Source organism: Balaenoptera ricei, chromosome 14 (assembly GCF_028023285.1).
Source record: "Balaenoptera ricei isolate mBalRic1 chromosome 14, mBalRic1.hap2, whole genome shotgun sequence".
In the NCBI taxonomy this organism is placed as follows: domain Eukaryota; kingdom Metazoa; phylum Chordata; class Mammalia; order Artiodactyla; family Balaenopteridae; genus Balaenoptera; species Balaenoptera ricei.
This window is the reverse complement of record NC_082652.1, coordinates 8,716,648-8,737,816: the sequence shown is the minus strand read 5'-3', so window position 1 is coordinate 8,737,816 and position 21,169 is coordinate 8,716,648. Positions and strand designations below refer to the sequence as shown.

The 21,169-nt window shown below is 35.1% G+C and overlaps 1 protein-coding gene across 8 annotated transcripts in view; it reads right to left on the bottom strand.

Moving 5' to 3' along the window:
- Positions 1-642: 642 nt before the first annotated feature.
- The window catches only part of IFT81 (intraflagellar transport 81), a 105,792-nt gene continuing 85,265 nt past the window's right edge, over positions 643-21,169 (bottom strand). For 7 of the 8 annotated variants that reach the window (XM_059895659.1, XM_059895662.1, XM_059895658.1 and 4 more), the window contains 5 exons: positions 12,543-12,629; positions 11,466-11,537; positions 11,296-11,381; positions 7,538-7,583; positions 643-1,253 (listed from right to left, as the gene is read on the bottom strand). In XM_059895659.1, the coding sequence (XP_059751642.1) occupies positions 1,071-1,253; positions 7,538-7,583; positions 11,296-11,381; positions 11,466-11,537; positions 12,543-12,629 (474 nt within the window). In that variant the 3' untranslated portion in view covers positions 643-1,070. The remainder of the gene's footprint in view (positions 1,254-7,537; positions 7,584-11,295; positions 11,382-11,465; positions 11,538-12,542; positions 12,630-21,169) is intronic. The other variant, XM_059895665.1, reaches the window with a different exon arrangement.

Sequence of the window (21,169 nt, the reverse complement as noted above, 5' to 3'; positions counted from 1 at the left end):
TAAGATTCTCTGATTACCAAGAAAGACACTTTCTAACAAAAATCAAGAGTAGAACACATGTGGGAACAAAGACACCCAAAGCCATTAATCCAGTTTGTATATTTTGCACAGGGTAGAAACAACTTTCTTCATTAAAATGTTTTTGTTTTGTTTTCTCCAGGATAGCTAAAAAGAAAGAACCCAAGATGGACATGCAAACAATTTGAAATTTGAGTTTCCAAATCTAAAAGAAATTTTGAAAAGTAAATTGAAACTGAAATGAAGTAAAGGGTGGCATATGAATTTATATCTTTCTTTAAGGAAAAACCAAAGAAATCTTCAAATACCTTGTCCAGATGAAGCAGAGACTGGAGGCACTTCAACAATTTCTTATATTTAAAATAATAGTCCCCCAAACCTTAATACTATATTAGACTTTTGGTGAAAATAAGTAATAATCCTTAAATTTAACACAGTACTATAACATGAATACTTACTTAAAAAAGAATAAAAATTTACACTATATAAATTTTAAATAGCCATGATATGTGCACCAAGTTTTATTTGCCTTTAAACAATACAAATAGAACAAATACGTTATTCAAAATAATAAGTCTTCTTGAATTTTACAGAAGAAAATGAAACTGAAGTGAAACTGTAGGAATTGCTGAACTTCAGATAAATGTTTCTTCAAAACAAGAGATATTAATTCCTAAAATATTCCTCTAAAGTTAAAAAAAGATTAAGAAAAACATTAAGCCACTTGGTTATTATGCTAAAAAAAACCCTACATGTTTCTTAATGGACATATGTTTACATTTACAGACAGTAAACTCAGTCTCCTGTCTCATAAAACACAGAAGACACCACTGATGTCTAAACTAAGCAAAAAAATAAAAGCCTCTTTTTCATATTGAAAAACTTTTAAAACCTAAATCTACCTTAACATTATTTTCCAAGAAAACTTAATAGGGAATGGCTAATCTGAAAGCAAAATGTTGTACAAATCACTTTCAAGAAAGGGAATACACCATGGGATTATGCTTATAGCTAGCAGTATCAACTAAAACCCCAAACAATGACACATGAACTCAGAGTATCAGCCGGTCCTCTCCTCCCTCCTGAATTACCTGACCAATGGAAGTTTGGCTTTGTTGTTTCAGAAAGCACTGTTTCTTACATTCCATCAATTGTTCAAAATCACGCCACATTTTCACTTGTTTCATATTTGGACCATGACTTTCTCGTACAGCTTTTTGTTTTTCCCGGAGTTTCTATTGTTAAAAAAAAATCAAGAATAATTAAATCTCATATAGGGATTTACTTCTATTGTTCTAATCAGAAGAATATGGTATGCTTTGTACATCTGATGAATAATAGCTAAGCCAGGTTCTCCTATGATAGATGAAAACAAAGATGATAAAAGTTAACTAAATTTATGATAGACCTAGGACAACCTGAAATTAAAAAGAACAGAAAAATGTAAAAGAAAGGAAGAGGGAAAAAAATAAAGGGAATCTGGAAAGTGGGGCAGTAACATGGTATATAAAAATATGCAGATTTTGGAAGTCAGAAGACTTGAGTTCCAACTCTGGCTCTGTCACCAGCTGTAAGGAAGACAATTTCTCTGGACTGCAGTTTTCTCAATTGTTAATTAAGGCTAATAATAGGGGTAATTATAAAAGTATCTGCTTTATAAGATTATTTTTTCCACATGACAATAGATATGGAAAAAATTATCAACTACCATGTGTTATATATGTTATTATTATTAAATACTGTATTCTTTCCTGAATCAGTATGCTCTAAGGGTATGCTCTATACCCAAATAAATCAAATTGTATGTAAATATTCCTCAGGGAGAAGGTCTAGTGATATTCTAAAAAGGCCCAAATCCTTATCAGAATTGTTTTTGTTACTACTACCCTATATAGTTCCACCTGCCAAAATTGTTCTACTTACTGACTCTGAAATTATAAATAGGAATAAGAAAATTTTTCAATACATTGCAAAACTATACTTTGGTTCTGTATTATGGCAAATTGAGGAGAGTGACAAAGAAAGGGAGGCACAAAGTCAGAGACAGTGAGAGGAAAGAAAAGAAGGAAGGAAAGAAGAGAAAAACAGAGATGATAGTACACACATAAGGAAACAGTGCGACAGAAATACATACACTGACACAGAGCGTGAGAAATCACCAAGAAGGGCAGAAAAACAAGCAAAGACACAGAAACAGATTACACAGGAACATCTTCTCCATCTTTTCCTCTTTTAGTATACATGGTTGATCTAACAGGTGACCTAAGCACACAAGTGAAAAGGCTGGTCATTGGTACTTGCCCAAATAAGAGTCTAAACTAAACTGAGGCCAGGTTCAAAATGCTTACTAAAGACTGCCCTCTCCACCTATGGTTAATGAAAAGCAAAGTTAACAGCAAATAGCAACAGGAAACAAAACAGAATTAAGAAAATATAATTTAAACATAACAGCAAATTTTTGACACAATGCCTGGCATGCAAATACATCTATTTAAGTCTACGTTACAAATAAAGTATCTTACAACAAATATTTTTATCCTCATAAACTAAAACAAAAGTAGTAAGTCAGATCAAGAGTTTAAGAGTACTGACCATGATTTTAAGATTAAGGTACTACTTAACTGTAACTTTTCTTATATTATTGGAATAATTTCCTTGTCAAAATCCTAACAACCTATAAAAGTTATTTAAAGAACCAAAGACAGGATGTGGGGACTGTCTGTATCAGAAATATTATGTTACTGTCACTTATTACAGATTTATTTTGTGGATAGTTGCAATGTATAAAAAATACTTGTCACAGATTTCATTGTTCTTAAAAGGAAGAGGTGGTACAGGAGGAGGAAAGTTACAACTTTCAGTACAATATTCCATCTTGGTAAGGCAAATTCTAGTATATGATAGTGTGAATTGTAGCACTATAGCTTGGTCTAATTTCAGAAACTCAGTTGGCATGAGGAGGTCTGTGGATGTCCAGTCTTTGCTGGTTTGGAAGGCATACGCTATTGTCAGTTTCAAAGCCTAGGTATGTTCTGTGTTTGCCTTGAAAATTTAGATCTACTCTAGGAGTGAGAGGATCAAGAAGCTTTGTTTCTTAAATGATACAGCCTGACAATCGGGGCATGAACTAATCAGTGGCTCATTTTGCTGCAACATGCTTGATGTCAGACTGCTGCTACTGCTTTCCCCCAAAATCCTGCAATAAAACACTACACTGGAAGGGGAAAGAATAATCTTTAATCATATTTAGCAATTAAGTTTGGGTCTTTGAAAGGATTCAAGGTTTGACAAATATTTCTCTACACATAGCATCCATCCAGATACTTTTCAAAACAAATGAAATAGAGGAATATTTTCATATAAAAAACATATATTACTTAACTTATGAAATACCTGGATGAAAGTCAATTATTGACAATCATACTAAATCCTAAAGCCCCCAAAATCTCTAGTTAAAATACTGTACAAATGAACGTACAACTTGATTCAAATACATACGTTCAAATATGAAAATTATTTTTTCCTTTTGAGTATGGCATGTCATTTCATAAATGGAATAAGGTGTACAGAACTCAATTTCTCTGATGAAATGGAAGAATCAGCTTTAATGTTTCTTTTTATTTTTTACTTAGATTAATATGATGGACATTTATTCACAATTCATACAAAAAGAACAGATGAACACTTTTTATAGATATGGCTGATTCCAGGTTTGGGACAGGAAATGTACAGAATGAGCCTTTTGTCTGGAACATTTTGTCATTCCAGAAAATAAAGAAGCCATCAAAGCCTAGTAGGATTGTTTCAAAAGGATTCAGGAGCTGACTTCAAGAGGTTTCCACTGGCCAAACATGGGGCAATTTGAGCATGGATAGGAATAATAATTGCAATTGATTGAAACATAAAACATGTTAAATCTGGGAGTTATAAAGATACTTTTAAAGGATGATAAAAAATGAACTCATCATTTTGAAAACCAGTAATAAACAAATCAAGCAGTTATTCTGCCTTTCCTATATGACCTGTACTTTAGAGTAACCAAAGAGTTGGTAAGTTGCTCTTAACAGAATTATTCCAGCCAATAAATGAAGAAGGAACAACATAATTAGAATATGACTGTTTTGCAACCTCTAATGAATTAATGGATTGAGGAAGTGATTTTCATTGGCTGCCTACATTACAAAAAGAGAGCTTCCCAAATACTGAATCGTATTTAATCAAGCCTCTAAACCTAACTGCCAATTCACAGGACATACTGGGGACAGAAGAACATGCTAACTGACACTACAGGGAGGCCATCAACAAAGCTCAGAATGCTGGAAAATGACAAATGATCAGTTTTTTTTCTTCCAACAAATAAATTGTAAAGAAAAAAGATGGACTAGTAACCTAGAGAAAAAGGGACTTAAGAAATGTATCAACTAATAGCAATGTATGAACTCTTATTAGGATCCTGATCTGAACAAATAAACCATTAAGAAATTATGAGACAATTGGTGAAGTTTGAACATTGACTGGGTATTGGGTATTATGCAATTATTGTTAAATTATTTTTGGCATGATAATAGTATTGCAGTTATGTTAAAAAAAAAGAGTCTTTATGATACATACTGAAATATGACCAGATAAAACAATTAAATCTCTGAGATTTGCCTAAAAATGGGCAAATCTGGGAGTGGGACTATAGATAAAACAAGACTGGTCACATATTTAATTACTGAAGTTGAGTGATGGTTACATGTGAGTTCTTTACATTATTTCCTCAATTTTTTATTTAGGCTTGAAATTTTCCATAATAAAAAATTTTAATTTTTTTAGTTCTTTTTAAAGTTTTTTTTCAAAAAGACTTTTAAAAAGTCTGCTTAGCAATTACTTCATTGTTTTCTACACTATTTGTTTTTCTGAAGTTCATTGTTAGAATATTACTTACAGGTTTATGGGAGCTAATTCAGCTTTTATGTAAAAGCAGATATATGTAAATATGTTTTTAATAATGACTCAAATGAAAAAATGAAAGTAAGAATGAATAATTTTACTATCACCAATTTATTGAATCAGACCAATAGCTAAACTGTACAATGCATTAAGACTGAAAAAAAGCCATATTTTTCATTTGTACTTTCAGGATGGACAAGCCTATATATATATATATAATCATTTCCAGGCTGCAGACTCAAGAATATTTGAACATTGAAATTAGATACCCATATATAATCAGTATTTTAAAAGAAAAACTGCAGCCAATAATTTCTAACTCTGATGCTACAAACTTGACACTCCTATTAGAAAAACTAATAAGGAACTTCAATTTTCAATAGTGAAACTAAGTAAAGAAACAGATAAAATGGCGTATAGTGAAGCATGGTTAGCATTCACTATGCAACATGGACTAAAAATCATTGAAGATTAGAATCAATTAGAAAAATCAGTTAGTCATTTAAGTCCTGATGTTCAAGGCCCTACCACCTCTTCTACTAGGAGTGGCTCAGAGAACTGAGAAAACAAGACTCAATCACACGCTCCTATTTTTAGGAGCCCTCATATAAGACTGGCAGGTAGGGAGTGAGTATCTTAAGTAAAGTTTTTCGATTATTTGTATTAATTAAATCAATGTTTGTAAAGGACTTAGACTAGCCCCTGGCTCATAGTAAGAGCTTTGTGTTTATTAAATAAAATAAATGAGTAAGTTTATACTTATCTCATACGTATAATCCCAGTATTCCCAGATACCTGGGAATAATCTAAAATTTGTAGTTCATTAAATGTGGCATTTTGTTTGTTATGCATGAACTCTTTGTTATTTAAAACTGTATTTCCCAAATGGGACCTAATGAAACTTAAAAGCTTTTGCACAGCAAAGGAAACCATAAACAAGACCAAAAGACAGCCCTCAGAAAGGGAGAAAATATTTGCAAATGAAGCAACTGACAAAGGATTAGTCTCCAAAATTTACAAGCAGCTCATGCAGCTCAATAACAAAAAGACAAACAACCCAATCCAAAAATGGGCTGAAGACCTAAATAGACATTTCTCCAAAGAAGATATACAGATTGCCAACAAACACATGAAAGAATGCTCAACATCATTAATCATTAGAGAAATGCAAATCAAAACTACAATGAGATATCATCTCACACCAGTCAGAATGGCCATCATCAAAAAATCTAGAAACAATAAATGCTGGAGAGGGTGTGGAGAAAAGGGTACACTCTTGCACTGTTGGTGGGGATGTAAATTGATACAGCCACTATGGAGAACAGTACGGAGGTTCCTTAAAAAACTAAAAGTAGAACTACCATATGACCCAGCAATCCCACTACTGGGCATATACCCTGAGAAAACCAAAATTCAAAAAGAGTCATGTACCAAAATGTTCACTGCAGCTCTATTTACAATAGCCAGGACATGGAAGCAACCTAAGTGCCCATCATCGGATGAATGGATAAAGAAGATGTGGCACATATATACAATGGAATATTACTCAGCTATAAAAAGAGACGAAATTGAGTTATTTGTAGTGAGGTGGATGGAGTTAGAGTCTGTCATACAGAGTGAAGTAAGTCAGAAAGAGAAAAACAAATACCGTATGCTAACACATATATATGGAATCTAAGGAAAAAAAAAAAAAAGGTCATGAAGAACCTAGTGGCAAGATGGGAATAAAGACACAGACCTACTAGAGAATGGACTTGAGGATATGGGGAGGGGGAAGGGTAAACTGTGACAGAGTGAGAGAGTGGCATGGACATATATACACTACCAAACGTAAAATAGATAGCTAGTGGGAAGCAACCGCATGGCACAGAGAGATCAGCTTGGTGCTCTGTGACCACCTAGAGGGGTGGGATAGGGAGGGTGGGAGGGAGGGAGATGCAAGAGGGAAGAGATATGGGAACATATGTATATGTATAACTGATTCACTTTGTTATAAAGCAGAAACTAACACACCATTGTAAAGCAATTATACTCCAATAAAGATGTTAAAAACAAAACAAAACAAAACTGGATTTCCCCCCTCCTCCCAAATTCATGTGCCTTCACTTTTATAAAACTAAATTCCTAAGGAAGAGTCTTCTTCTTTGAAAGGGAGTAAGAAAGTTCCAATTTCCTCTATAACCTTAAAAAAAATGACAATGGCATAACCATGTACTGAAAGCCTGAATAGACACATTAAAAAAAAATACATTCTTGGGACTTCCCTGGTGGTGCAGTGGTTAAGAATCCCCCTGCCAATGCAGGGGACACAAGTTCGATCCCTGGTCCGGGAAGATCCCACATGCCACGGAGCAACTAAGCCCGTGCGCCACAACTACTGAGCCTGTGCTCTAGAGCCCACGTGCCACAACTACTGAGCCCACGTGCTGCAACTACTGAAGCCTGTGTGCCTAGAGCCCGTGCTCCGCAACAAGAGAAGCCACAGCAATGAGAAGCCCAGGCCCCTGCTTGCTGCAACTAGAGAAAGCCTGCGTGCAGCAACGAAGACCCAACGCAGCCAAAAAAAAAAAAAATGCATTCTTACCTTTCCAAGATTTTCCTGTTCAGCAATATTTTTGGTATACTGTTCCCTGGGGAGTAAACATAATGATTTAGTTTACATTTACTTCAATCGATTTGGTCATACAACTAAATTATAAATTAACATATCTATCTAAATATATTAGACAATACAGTTTAGAGTACTAGAGTCAGAATGAAACCCATTATCAAACACTCCCTTTTCTAATCTTTAGTCAGTTCATCTAATAAACAGTAATATAAGGAAAAAACCAAGGCAAAATATCATGTAAGAAGTTAAATACTATTTCCAGTTAATCTACACTTAAACCAATGTCAATCCATTTGCTTAAATTACGCTTTTTTTTTTAAAGAGGTTTGCAGAAGAGAGAAAGGATACACATTTTTAAAAAACATTAAGTAGCATCTAACCCTGCAATCCAACTTCTAGGAAGTCATCCTACAGAAAAACTCTCATAAGTTAATAAAGATGAAAGCAAAGACTATTACTTCACCATTGCTTATAGTAGCGAAAATCTGAAACCAACTAAATGTTGATAGATGGGGAAATGTTTAAATAAATTATGGTACATCCGTTCAAAGGAATAATACAGACTTGTAAAAAAAGAATGAGGTAGATCTATAAATACTAAAGTGGAGAAAATTCTAGGTAAATTATTAAGAAAAAAACTGTATATGTAGTTTAATTTTATTTATGTATACACACATATACAGACGTATTAGCAAAAGCAAGGGAAAAGAATACGGGGTAATATACAACAAAATATTAACAGTAGACATTTATGAGGTATGGCAGTGTGGACAACATTCAATTTTTGTGTGCTATACTTGATAATGGTTACTTTTTGTTTTTATAAGTATTTCTTTTGTAAGCTAAAAAAGTTACAAATTTTTAATGTAAAAATAGAAATACAAATAACATAATATTGTATTTTTAAACAAAGGTATAATTATATTTTAATATTATATAAGACAAAAAGTGAGATTTAAAGTGTTAAGGACAAAGATTGAAGGATGAGGACACAGGAACCAAGGACAAAGGAACCAATGACAAGAAGATAAGAGACTTTAGACCTCAAATTTGTATGGAAAAAGACTGTATTTCTGTGTAAAGCTACACAGTAGTACTTAAGAAGAAATTAAACAACACAAAATTGGGAATCTAAGAAGTCATAAACCACAAAGACAAACTCTGGCAGCTTAAGTGAAGAAAGATTTGCATTTATGTAAAAAGGGAGGTAAACATGATTAGAACAGAGAGAATGGCAATCAAAAGTACCTGAAGTCCTTACAGAGCTGAAGTGAAGGTAGAATTTGTGCACAGGAATAAGAGTGGAAGGAAATAGACACAATCTTGATGAACCTTCATTTTGCCCTTAAAATTTATGAGACACTAAGTCAAAACTGTTTACCTTTCTAGCTCTCCAGTGAAAAAAAGCTGGGAGGAAATAAATGACATACCCCTCAAGAAGAATGTATGGTTATAATTAAGAGAGCTTTAAATAATTCATTTATTACCCTAGGCCTGAGGAATGTCCAAACTGTTTTAGAATTTCCATTTATATTTTATCAGGAAATCAACAGGCACATGCTCTTTCCCCATAACACTAATATGTAATTTTAATTTATTCAATGAATTTATTCAAGAAATAATTACAGAGCACCTGTTATGTACCAAGCATGCACTGGGATTTCAAAAAGAAAACAGGACAGACAGGGTCCTTGCCCTCTAGGAATTCATACTATATCATTTCCAAAATACTGCTGCATACATTATATTTAACTTGAGCCTCTGTGGTATATATTATTCTCCTTATTTTATAGATGAGGAATGATTTGTCCAAGGTCACAAAACTAGGAACTGGAAAAATCAGGTTAGAAACAATTTTATGGTCTCTCTCTAGTACTTTGATATATAATATGCTGCCTCTTTAAATAAAATTAAAATTTGCAGATGATCTTTCAAAACCAAGCTAATTTCTTACACCTTTGGCCTTACCAGGAAGTACCATAAAAGTAGAAAATGAAATAACATTAAAAATATTGTGTCTATAATAGTAATAATATTTTAAACATGTATCAGTGAGTTTAGAGTATAATTAACTCCATTTTATTCTTAACATTCTTATCATGTACTACTCTAGTCAGGGCGCAGTATTTTTCTATTGGAAAACTGAGGAATGGTAAAGGTTTACAATGATTTTTAAAATGATGAAGAGGAATATCTAGCTAGAAAACTGATAAGAAAACCAATAGTTTAGGAGCTATATTTCCTTTTTTTACTATTTATATTGATCACTTTGGAAGAAAAGAAACAATTTCTAAAACTTTTATTTTTCAAGAACAAAATTAACTTCTCACATTTGTGAAATATTAGCATTGACTATATAGATTTAATGAGCAAAGTTTACATTCAATGAAAGAATTTGAATAAGTACATTCAGTATGTTTTTTTTTAATGTAGACTTATTATTTTTAAAAAATATTTATTTATTTATTTGGCTGTGTCGGGTCTTAGTTGCGGCATTTGGGATCTTTTGTTGCGGTGCGCGGACTCTCTAGTTGTGGTGCGCAGGCTCCAGAGCACGTGGGCTTCAGTACATGCAGCACGCGAGCTCTCTAATTGTGGCACGTGGGCTCCGGAGTGCGCAGGCTCAGTAGTTGCAGCATGTGGGCTTAGTTGCTTCGCGGCATGTGGGATCTTAGTTCCCTGACCAGGGATCGAACCTGTGTCCCCCTGCATTGCAGGGGGATTCTTAACCACTGGACCACCAGGGAAGTCCCTGTATGTTTAATATGTTAGACTATTAAAAAATAATATCCTATTTATAGGATATTTTTGGTCTGCCCTGCATTATATAAAAAAAATTTACACTTCGCAAAACATTCTATTTCTTAGATTCCTTTCTGTAATATTAATGTATATGCCACTAAAAATCTCAACTGCAGTCTAGAATAAATGTGAATCCTACACTTCATTTGAATTCTTACCGAATGGTAAAAGCAAAACATTTGAATTATGCTAAGGGGCAAAGAAAGCTTATCTTGTTCATTACTGCATTTTATCAAAGCTAGCAATTCAACTATAAACGTATTTTTTAAGACAGCATTTGATTTATTACAATATGCTCCAAGCTAGGATTACAAAAAGAAAAAATCACCATATAAGGACTAGTAGTATTTATACACCCTTCTTTGTTTTAAAGGCTGACACACTGCAATCACACAGTTTCTAGCTGAAATGCAGTCACTCACACTGCACAATGAGCAGGCCAACAACCAGAGGCCAGGCCATGTAGGACTTGAAAAATAGACCAACCTTAGTGCTTTTAAAAAAGCAATTATGAAATTATACGTATTCCTGAGGAGGGGGTAATGGGGATTAACTGCTTAATGGTTGTAAGAGTTTCTGTTTCGGGTGATGAAAAAATTTTGGTAATATACAGTGGTTATGGTTGCATAATATTTTTAATGTAATCAATGCAACACTTTTAATTATACACTTAAAAATGGCAAATTTTATGCTATTTATCTTTTGCCACAATAAAAAAGTAAGCAAGCAAGCAAGAAAAATTATATGTATTCTTACTTAGTCAGCAGGGCTGGACTATCCAGAAGATGTTTAACAAGATTTAATCCTAAATAATATCTTACTATTTGCTTATTTAAGTACTCTGACTTTGTATAATTCCATCTTATTTATAAAACGTCTATAGACTAAAACATTAAGTAACTCAATATAAAAACAACAAAATTACTTGCCTAATTGCCTTTCTTTTTTCTTGTTGATCAGAAGAGACATATGCCTTCATTTCATCAGTAGCACGACAAAGTTGTACTTCTAGGTTCTAAGTGGAAAGACTAAGCTTTAGGTTAAGTCCTTGATACAGAAAAATCTCAGAAAAATTTTTGATCCACTTTCTTTGTCTTACCTTAATCATACAATTTGTATAATGGTATCTACTTTCGTCTTGAAGACATTCTTCACGGAGTCCTCTGACTTCCTAATGTATATAATTTTAAATGGCCAACATTATCGAAAGAATAATCAGATACAGAAAGGATGACTAAATTTACAACAAAAGAAATACCATTAGAGTATTTCCTCTTCTGCAACCGAAACTTTATTATAATAGACTAGGTTGCAATCTTTGCTAGAGATCACTCATATCACTCTACAACCTAAAAGTTTAGTTATTTATTAAGTACCTACTGTGTGCCCAGCTCTGTGCTAGGTGCTGGGGACAGAGGAGTGAACAAGACAGGTCCCTGCTCTCATTCAAGTAGAGGAAACAGACATAAACAAGGAAACATGTAATGAAGGTAGTTTCAGATGGGAAAAAGTGCTATGAAGAAAATTCTGCAGTAGAATGTGATAGGGTGACTGAGTGGGCAATGTTAGGTGATCAGAGAAGACCTCTAGGAGGATGTGACACTTAGGGTGAGACCTAAAAGGCGAAAAGGAGAGATCAAGGCAAAGAGTTGGTGGTAGAGTATCCCAGAGAGAGAAGAATACATGCAAAACCCCCAAGATGAAAACAAGCTTGGCCTGTTTGAAGTACAAGAAGGCGGCCAGTGTGGCTGGGGCCCTGTGGGCGAGGAGTAGAGCACGTGGATATGAAGTTCATGGAAGCAGGTAGGGCCTTATAGACCACAGTTCTGAAGTTAGATTTTAAATGCAACAGGAAGCCAATGGAGGGTAGTCTAAGTGTTGTATAGGTTTCTTTGGCTGCTCTATGGAGAATAAACCTTAGGAAGGCAAGCGTGGAAGGGGAGAGTAGGTGGGAGGTTACAGTGCGAGTCTAGGGGGCCTGGACTCTGGCAGTAGGGGTGCAGATGGAGAATTTAGTATGTACACATCAAGTTTGAAGAAATAAAAATCTCTGCCGCTTAGGAGACAGACTCAGGGGATGAGGGTAAAGATTTGGGAATCTTTTGACATTGGTAGTGAAAATATGCATATATAGGCAGTTTCTGCTAAGTTGTTAAAATAAAAACTGTCTTCTTACCTGTTCTAATTTGGACCGATTGCTTTCAAGGCCAGCTGCACAGCTATCATACTGGGATTTCTTTTCATCACACTCCTGGGTTAATTCCTAGTATGAAAAGGGTAATTAATTGAATAAGTAAAAAACAAAGGCCTAAAATGTAGCTCTGAAACAATACATGCCCTTGTCAGTCTTGTAACTTAACTCTAAGCTTCTTGGCATACTTAGGAGTTATTTATACAACAATCAGACATTTGAGAATTATGACAGATGAAGGTGCTGATAAAAACAATAGCTGCCATGTATTGAGCTGTGTGCCAGGCTCTCTGTTAGAAGCTGGGGATAAAACAGTGAGCGAAACAGCCAAAAATCCTTCCCCTCAAGTAATGCTCAGACAAGTAAACAGGCTGAGTGCTATGATGGATGAATGCAAGGTGTTATAGGAGCACATGGGACGCACACTGGACCTAACCCAGGCTTGGGGATCAGTGCGGACAACCTCCTGGAGAAATTGATATCTAAGCTGAGGTACGAAGGATTAGTAAGAATAGTTAGAAGGGACAAGAGGAGGAGAATGTTCATAAAAAAAGGAACACTATGTATGAAGTCTGGGACTTGGAACTAGAGAGAAGAAGGACAATTTAGGACATATAAGTAGTTTATTATACTGGAGCATGTCTGGGAAGTGTGAGAAGAGGCTGAAGACTTTGGCAGAGGCCTGATCAGAACTTTGTAAACCATGTTAAGGGTGTTTGAGCTTTACCTTTAAAAATAACTAAGTCTCAAAACAACCTCTTGAGGTAGATATTAATATCCCCACATTGTGCAAGGACAAGTATCTTGCAAAAGATTGTATTGCTGGAAAGACGTGTTAGAATTTGAATTCAGGCTGTTTGAGTAGTTTCACACTTTCTTCTAACATAATATTTTGAAACAGATAATCTGAAAATCTTCTTCTACCAACACCTGGAAATGCTATAAGTATCAACAAATGCTTGATAAGGTAGGGCAAACATCCTTTCAGATCCAGAGCTAACTGAACTCTCAAGGAAGTAAAAGGAATTACCAGGACTAGAAACAAAGGATGACAGCCTATGGCTACACTTGGTGAAGGAGTTGGGAGTCAATCTTGATAACAGAATGATTATAATGTCCAGGCAGGGCAAAAGACCTGGAAACCTGTGAATAAAGGGTTAACACCAGGCCTGGATTGATTCAGGCCAGCCTGGGAATGACCTTGGTTTCATACAGCACAGTTTCCTTGGGAACTGGAGAGTTAACATAAATGGGTAATATTGTGTGGTGCTTCTGCTGTGTGGGACTGCATCTGGTTTGGGGTGACTAGCACAGTATAAAAGATTGGTGGGAAAAAGAAGCCATGGCTTTTGTGAATCAAAGTGACCTACAGACATCTAAGGCTCTCATGGTTGACAGTCACATACACCCCAAGTGGGAGAAGGGGCAACAGAGGCTGTGTACTTGGGTAGCTGCTGGGCCTGTCAATGAGATGAAGATACTATAGTATATGAAAGCCTTTTTTTGTTTGTGAGTTTGATGGCCAAACTGATCAGTAAATGCAGCTATGTTACTTCAGAGGAGGATGGAAAAAAGGAGTCTGTCCTCAGGCAGGTTTGGGATTTGGATTTACCTTACCTACGTGGTCTAAGAACTCCCAAGCTGAGACATTAACTCAAAATTAGCTCCAACCTTGTGATATTCCTAAAACACCTGGCAGAACAACAGCAAAACCACTCTGGAGGGACACACCCTCCATCTTAGCTGCCAGGACTCAAGAGACAAAACCCTACTAAAGATAAACTCACAATCCAAAAGTATAAATATATAAGGAACAATCAATCCATTATGAGTGAGAATCAGAAGATATAAAACACACAGCAGAACTATACCTCCAGGAACTTCGAATACTAGAAGAAAGTCTATTAAATAAATATGCTTAAAATAATTAAAGTTATAAAGGAGGAACTGAAAATAAAAGACTAAAAAAGGCACAGTGAGTAAAAATAGACAAAAATAAAAAAAAAGTCACTGAAATTAAAAACTAAGTAGGTGACATAAACATAAGATTGGCTCAGGAGATAAAATAATGAACTAGAAAACAGAGCTGAAGAAATTATCCAAAATTCATCACAGAGAGAGACAAAGAGATGAAAATATGAAAATGAGGTTAAACAACAGGGAACAGAATAAATACGTCTAGCGTATATCTAACAGGAGTTGCTGAAGGACAGACTAGAAAGATCAGGAGAGAGAATATTTGAAGATATCATGTAGAATTTTTCCAGAATTAATGGGAGACAAAAAAGCACAGGTTCCAGCAGAGCAGATAAAACTAAATCTGTACTTAGATCATGGCAGTGAATCTGGACAACACCAAAGACAAAGATAAAAATATTAAAACCATCTACAGATTTAAGGCAATCCCTATCAAAATACCAATGTTACTTTTCACACAACTAGAACAAATAATTTTAAAACTTGTATGGAAACACAAAAGACCCTGCACAGCCAAAACAATCAGAAAGTAGAACAGAGCTGGAGGTATCATACTCCCTGACTTCAGACTATACTACAAAACTATGGTAATCAAAACAGTATGGTACTGGCAACAAAAACAGACACATAGATCAATGGAACAGAATAGAGAGCCCAGAAATAAACCCACACACTTATGGCCAACTAATCTATGACAAAGGAGACAAGAATATACAATTGAGAAAAGACAGTCTCTGCAATAAGTGGTGCTGGGAAAACTGGACAGCTACGTGTAAAGGAATGAATTGGAACATTTCCTCACACCATGTACAAAAATAAACTCAAAATGGAAAAGGGAACCCTCCTGCACTGTTGGCGGGAATGTAAATTGATACAGCCACTATGGAGAACAGTATGGAGGTTCCTTAAAAAACTAAAAATAGAACTACCATATGACCCAGCAATCCCACTACTGGACATATACCCTGAGAAAACCATAATTCAAAAAGAGTCATGTAGGGCTTCCCTGGTGGCGCAGTGGTTGAGAATCTGCCTGCCAATGCAGGGGACACGGGTTCGAGCCCTGGTCTGGGAAGATCCCACATGCCGCGGAGCAACAAGGCCCGTGAGCCACAACTACTGAGCCTGCGCGTCTGGAGCCTGTGCTCCGCAACTAGAGAGGCCGCGATAGTGAGAGGCCCGCGCACCGCAATGAAGAGTGGCCCCCGCTCGCCGCAACTGGAGAAAGCCCTCGCACAGAAACGAAGACCCAACACAGCCAAAAATAAATAAAATAAAATAAATTAATTTAAAAAAAAAAAAAAAAAAAAAAAGAGTCATGTACCACAATGTTCATTGCAGCACTATTTACAATAGCCAGGACATGGAAGCAACTTAAGTGTCCATCGACAGATGAATGGATAAAGAAGATGTGGCACATATATATAATGGAATATTACTCAGCCATAAAAAGAAATGAAATTGAGTTATTTGTAGTGAGGTGGATGGACCTAGAGTCTGTCATACAGAGTGAAGTAAGTCAGAAAGAGAAAAACAAATACCATATGCTAACACATATATACGGAATCTGAAAAAAAAAAAAAAAGGTCGTGAAGAACCTAGGGGCAGGACAGGAATAAAGACGCAGATGTAGGGAATGGACTTGAGGACATGGGGAGGGGGAAGGGTAAGCTGGGACGAAGTGAGAGAGTGGCATGGACTTATATACACTACCAAATGTAAAATAGATAGCTAGTGGGAAGCAGCCGCATAGCACAGGGAGATCAGCTTGGTGCTTTGTGACCACCTAGAGAGGTGGGATAGGGAGGGTGGGAGGGAGGAGAAATGGGGATATACGTATATGTATAGCTGATTTACTTTGTTATGCAGCAGAAACTAACACACATGTTGTAAAGCAATTTTACTCCAATAAAGATGTTAACACAAAAAAAAACTAATAAGAAAAATAAACTCAAAATGGATTAAAAACCTAAATATAAAAAACCATAAAACTCCCAGAAGAAAACAGGCAGAACACTCATTGACCTAAATCACAGCCATATTTTTTGGGTCTGTCTCCTAAAACAAAGGAAACAAAAGCAAAAATAAACCAATGGGACCTAATTAAACTTAAAAGCTTTTGCATAGCAGAGGAAACCATGGACAAAACGGAAGATAACCTACTGAATGGGAGAAAACATTTACAAATGATATCACTGATAAGAGGTTAATATCCAAAATATATAAACAGCTCATATAACTCAAAAAAAAAAAAAGTTAAAAAATGGGCAGAAGACCTGAAAAGACATTTTTCCAAAGAAAATATACAGATGGCCAACAGGAACATGAAAAGATGCTCAATATCATTAATCATCAGTGAAATACAAATCAAACCCACAATGAGATATCACCTCACACCTGTCAGAATGGCTATCATCAAAGAAGACCACAAATAACAAATATTGGTAAGGACGTGGAGAAAAGGGAACCTTTGTACATTTTTAATGAGAATGTAAATTGGTGCAGCCACTGTGGAAAACAGTATGGAGGGTCCTCAAAAAACTAAAAATAGAATTACCATATGATCCAGCAATTCCACTCCTGAGTATATATCCAAAGAAAATGAAAACATTAATTTGAAAAGATATATGCATCCCAATGTTCACAGCAGCATTATTTACAATAGCCAAGACATGGAAGCAACCTAAGTGTCGATCAAGAGATGAATGGAAAAAGAAGATGTGGTATAGGGCTTCCCTGGTGGCACAGTGGTTAAGAATCTGCCTGCCAATGCAGGGGACACGGGTTCGTGCCCTGGTCTGGGAAGATCCCACATGCCGCGGAGCAACTGGGCCCATGAGCCACAATTACTGAGCCTGCGTGTCTGGAGCCTGTGCTCCGCAACAAGAGAGGCCGCGATAGTGAGAGGCCCGCGCACCGCGATGAAGAGCGGCCCCCGCTTGCCACAACTAGAGAAAGCCCTCGCACAGAAACGAAGACCCAACACAGCCATAAAATAAATAAAAATAAATAAATTTAAAAAGTAAAAAAAAAAAAAAAAAAAAGATGTGGTATATATATGTGTGTATATATATATACAATGGAATACTACTCAGCCATTAAAAAGAATGAAATTTTGCCATTTACAACAACGTGGATGAACTTGGAGGGTACTATACTTAGTGAAATAAGTCAAAGAGAAAGACAAATACTGTACGATATTACTTTTCTGTGGAATCTAAATAATAAAACAAACTAGTGACTATAACAACAAAAATTAAAACTAAATATAGGGAAGACATTACCTAAAAAGAAATGAGAATTAAACTGATAGCAGATCCCTCAACACAACAAGAGAAAGCAGAAAGCAATGAAAATAATTTTTTTTTCTGACCAAGTCACTATTCAAGAAGAAAAACAAAGATGGTTTACTTTTGGCAATGATTCTTTACTGAGAGAACTACTAAAAGAAAAAAAAATAAAACAAGGAAATTTCATTTCAAGAAGAAGGAAACTGAATCCAGAAGTAAGGAATAAAGTACATGAAGCAATGGTGAGAACTGCTAAATACGTGGGTAAATCTAAACAGGAAATGACTGTATGAAGTAGTAATTATAACAGTAATGACCACCATGACAACCACTTTTAGAGATGAAGAAATAAAATGGAAATAAAATACCACAGGATAACAACACATGTGTAAGGCAGGAGAGGGTGTTAAATTATTCTGAGGTTCCTGTATTGTTCAGGAGATTAACAATTGTTCAGCTGATTAACTTTAGGCAGGAAAAATATGTTAAAAATTTAAGAGTAAACAATATCAGAATAGATGAAGATAGAAAAGGAAATAAAGGGAAAAAAGAATATAAAGAAAACAGGATTGATGCAACGGAGGGCAGAAAGAGGAAAAGAAACATCGAAAAGCACAGTACATAGGATGTACAAAATAGAAATAAATTCCAATGTATCAACAATAAGAGTAAATGTAAATGGGACTAAACTCACCAATTAAAAGACAGATTCTCACACTGTAAAGCAACTATACTCCAATAAAAATTTTTTTAAAAAAAGATTCTCAAACTGGAGGTAAGAAACGAAATCCAACTATATGCTATTTATGAGACTTACATAGGACAAAGATAAGGACATAGAAAGCTGAAAGTGAACAAATAAAAAGACATACCAAGCAACACTAATCATAAGAAAGCTGCCACACTTACGTTAATAGCAGACAAAATAAGGCTCCTAGACAAAAAGCACTGCAAGGAATAAAGAGTCATAAAATAATGATAAAATGAATAATTTTAAGTGTTTTTTTAAAAACCAGGAATCTTTAAATTGTGGTAAAATACACATAACATAAAATTTACCATTTTAACCATTTTTAAGGCTACAGCAGCTGTATTAAAAACATTCACATTATTGTGCAAGCAATCTCCAGAACTCTTTTCACCTTGCAAAACTGAAACTATACTTATTACACCACAAGTTCCCATTCACCAGGAAGTTTTGAACAACACATTTAAGAAGCTTGATCTGACAAACACATGGAGAACCCAGCACTCAACAACTGGAAAATACATTCTTTTCCGGATCAAGTCACTAAAAAAATTATGTTGGCCTCAGCTCTCTCCATGGCCACACTTAACTCTCAAAGACTGTGGAGCTACACTTTAAAAATCCTCAAGGAAAGAAAGCATGATGTAAGGGTTTTTATGCTCAATCAAGCAGTTGTTGAAATATTTAAGGCAACAAACTCTAGATTTGCAAGAACTCATCAGGTAATATTGCTCTACTAAGCTTTGAGGACTCTACTAGAAAACAAATGAGAGACAATAAAAAGTAGGAAAATGGGCAGTGAGAGGATTGTTAACGAGCACTGAATCTGACAAGTACAGGTATAATACTAAAGACAAAAGTGGGAACTAGGGTAATAGAACAGAACATAAATGTTATATGCCCTGACAATGTAGACACGATACCATAAAACCTGCAGGGAGGGGAAGGGGAAAAGAAGGTGGAAGGCAGAATGAATAAGCCAGTTTCCTCAATTTTTAATTGCTGGGGATGGATGGGGGAATGTCAAAAGATATAACTTAAACCTGATGAATCAAGTCATAGTATAAGCATATTACAAGTATAAAGGCAAACAGTAAGAAAGACAATACAAATGACCAAAATCAGGTGCTAAAGCAGAGGGAAGGAGAAGTTAGAGGAAAAATACCAATTTCATCACTACTCATAGTGGGGATTAATACATACTATCACCAGAAATGGATGATTAATGGTGGCATTACAGATATAACCAGTAGAGCAAAACCAGAGCCAGAAAATATGAGAGAGAGACACACAGACACAGAGGATGAACAGAGGAATTTATTTTTATAGGCTTTAAAGTCGGAAGCAAAACATAAAATGCACAAAGACCAAATATTTCTGCATATCAATAAATATGAACTGGCTAAACTTATTTATTAAAATAAAACTTTCAGATTATGTCACAACACAAAACACAGTTCAAGATCTATTCAGAGACACACCTAAAACAAGGTAAAATTTTAAAAGCTGAAAGCAAAAGATGGGCACAAGTATAGCAGGCAAATGCAAACAAAAGGAAGCAAACATTAATATCAGTCAGAGTTGACTTCTGGCACCCCACCAAAAAAAAGCCTTTGTTTTTTTTAGAGAGTAGAACAAAGGTGTGGAGATCAAACTTCAGGTAGCCAATAAATAATTATCCATTCATGAATTTTCAGAAAATTTCTGGAAAATATATAAGGAACTGTTATCAGTTATTATTTCTGGGGAGTATGCTAGGGGTGGGGTGTAGAGAGAGAAATAATTTCTATTCTTTCCCTTAACCAATTCCTTACAGTTTGAATTCTGGCCAAGAGCATGGTTTTACTTCTATAAGAAAAAACAATCAACAAGAAATATTTCAATGAAATCAATAATTACCACATTGTATATATACTCTAAAACAAGTATTTTAGCTTTTTCCCATATATTAGCAATTATATGTATTATGTCATTTAATTACATATAATTTACGGAACGGCATCTAAAAAAACAAACATGAAGATTTTCAAGATGCTATCTAATTCTAGATAATTATAAAAGGTTTAGATAAACATAAGTTGTGATTTTCAAAGTCTTGAGATTTTCAAACAATTTTCAAACAGTTATGAACATTCAAATTTATAACAAAATGCAAATAAAAAGAATGGAAATGTACTAACAATTCACTATAAAATTTCCTAAATATTTGAGAGTTGTCCATGAAAGCAAGAAGTATAAAGTATTTTTAAGTACTCCTGGACTTTAACAATATGATAATACATCTGTGTAGTTCTGAGTGTTAAATATACTTACGCAAGTTAAAAATAAACACTATTCAAAGCAGAGAACAATTACGAATTTCAGTTAATATTTGGCACAGCTTAAAGTCAATGAAGCAGCTTTTTTTTTCAGTATACTTTTTATTACAAAAGTTTTCCTGGGTAAAAATAGAACTATAGGGACTTCTCTGGTGGTACAGTGGTTAGGAATCTGCCTGCCAATGCAGGGGACATGGGTTCGATCCCTGGTCCGGGAAGATCCCACGTGCCGCGGAGCAACTAAGCCTGTGCACCACAACTACTGAGCCTGCACTCTAC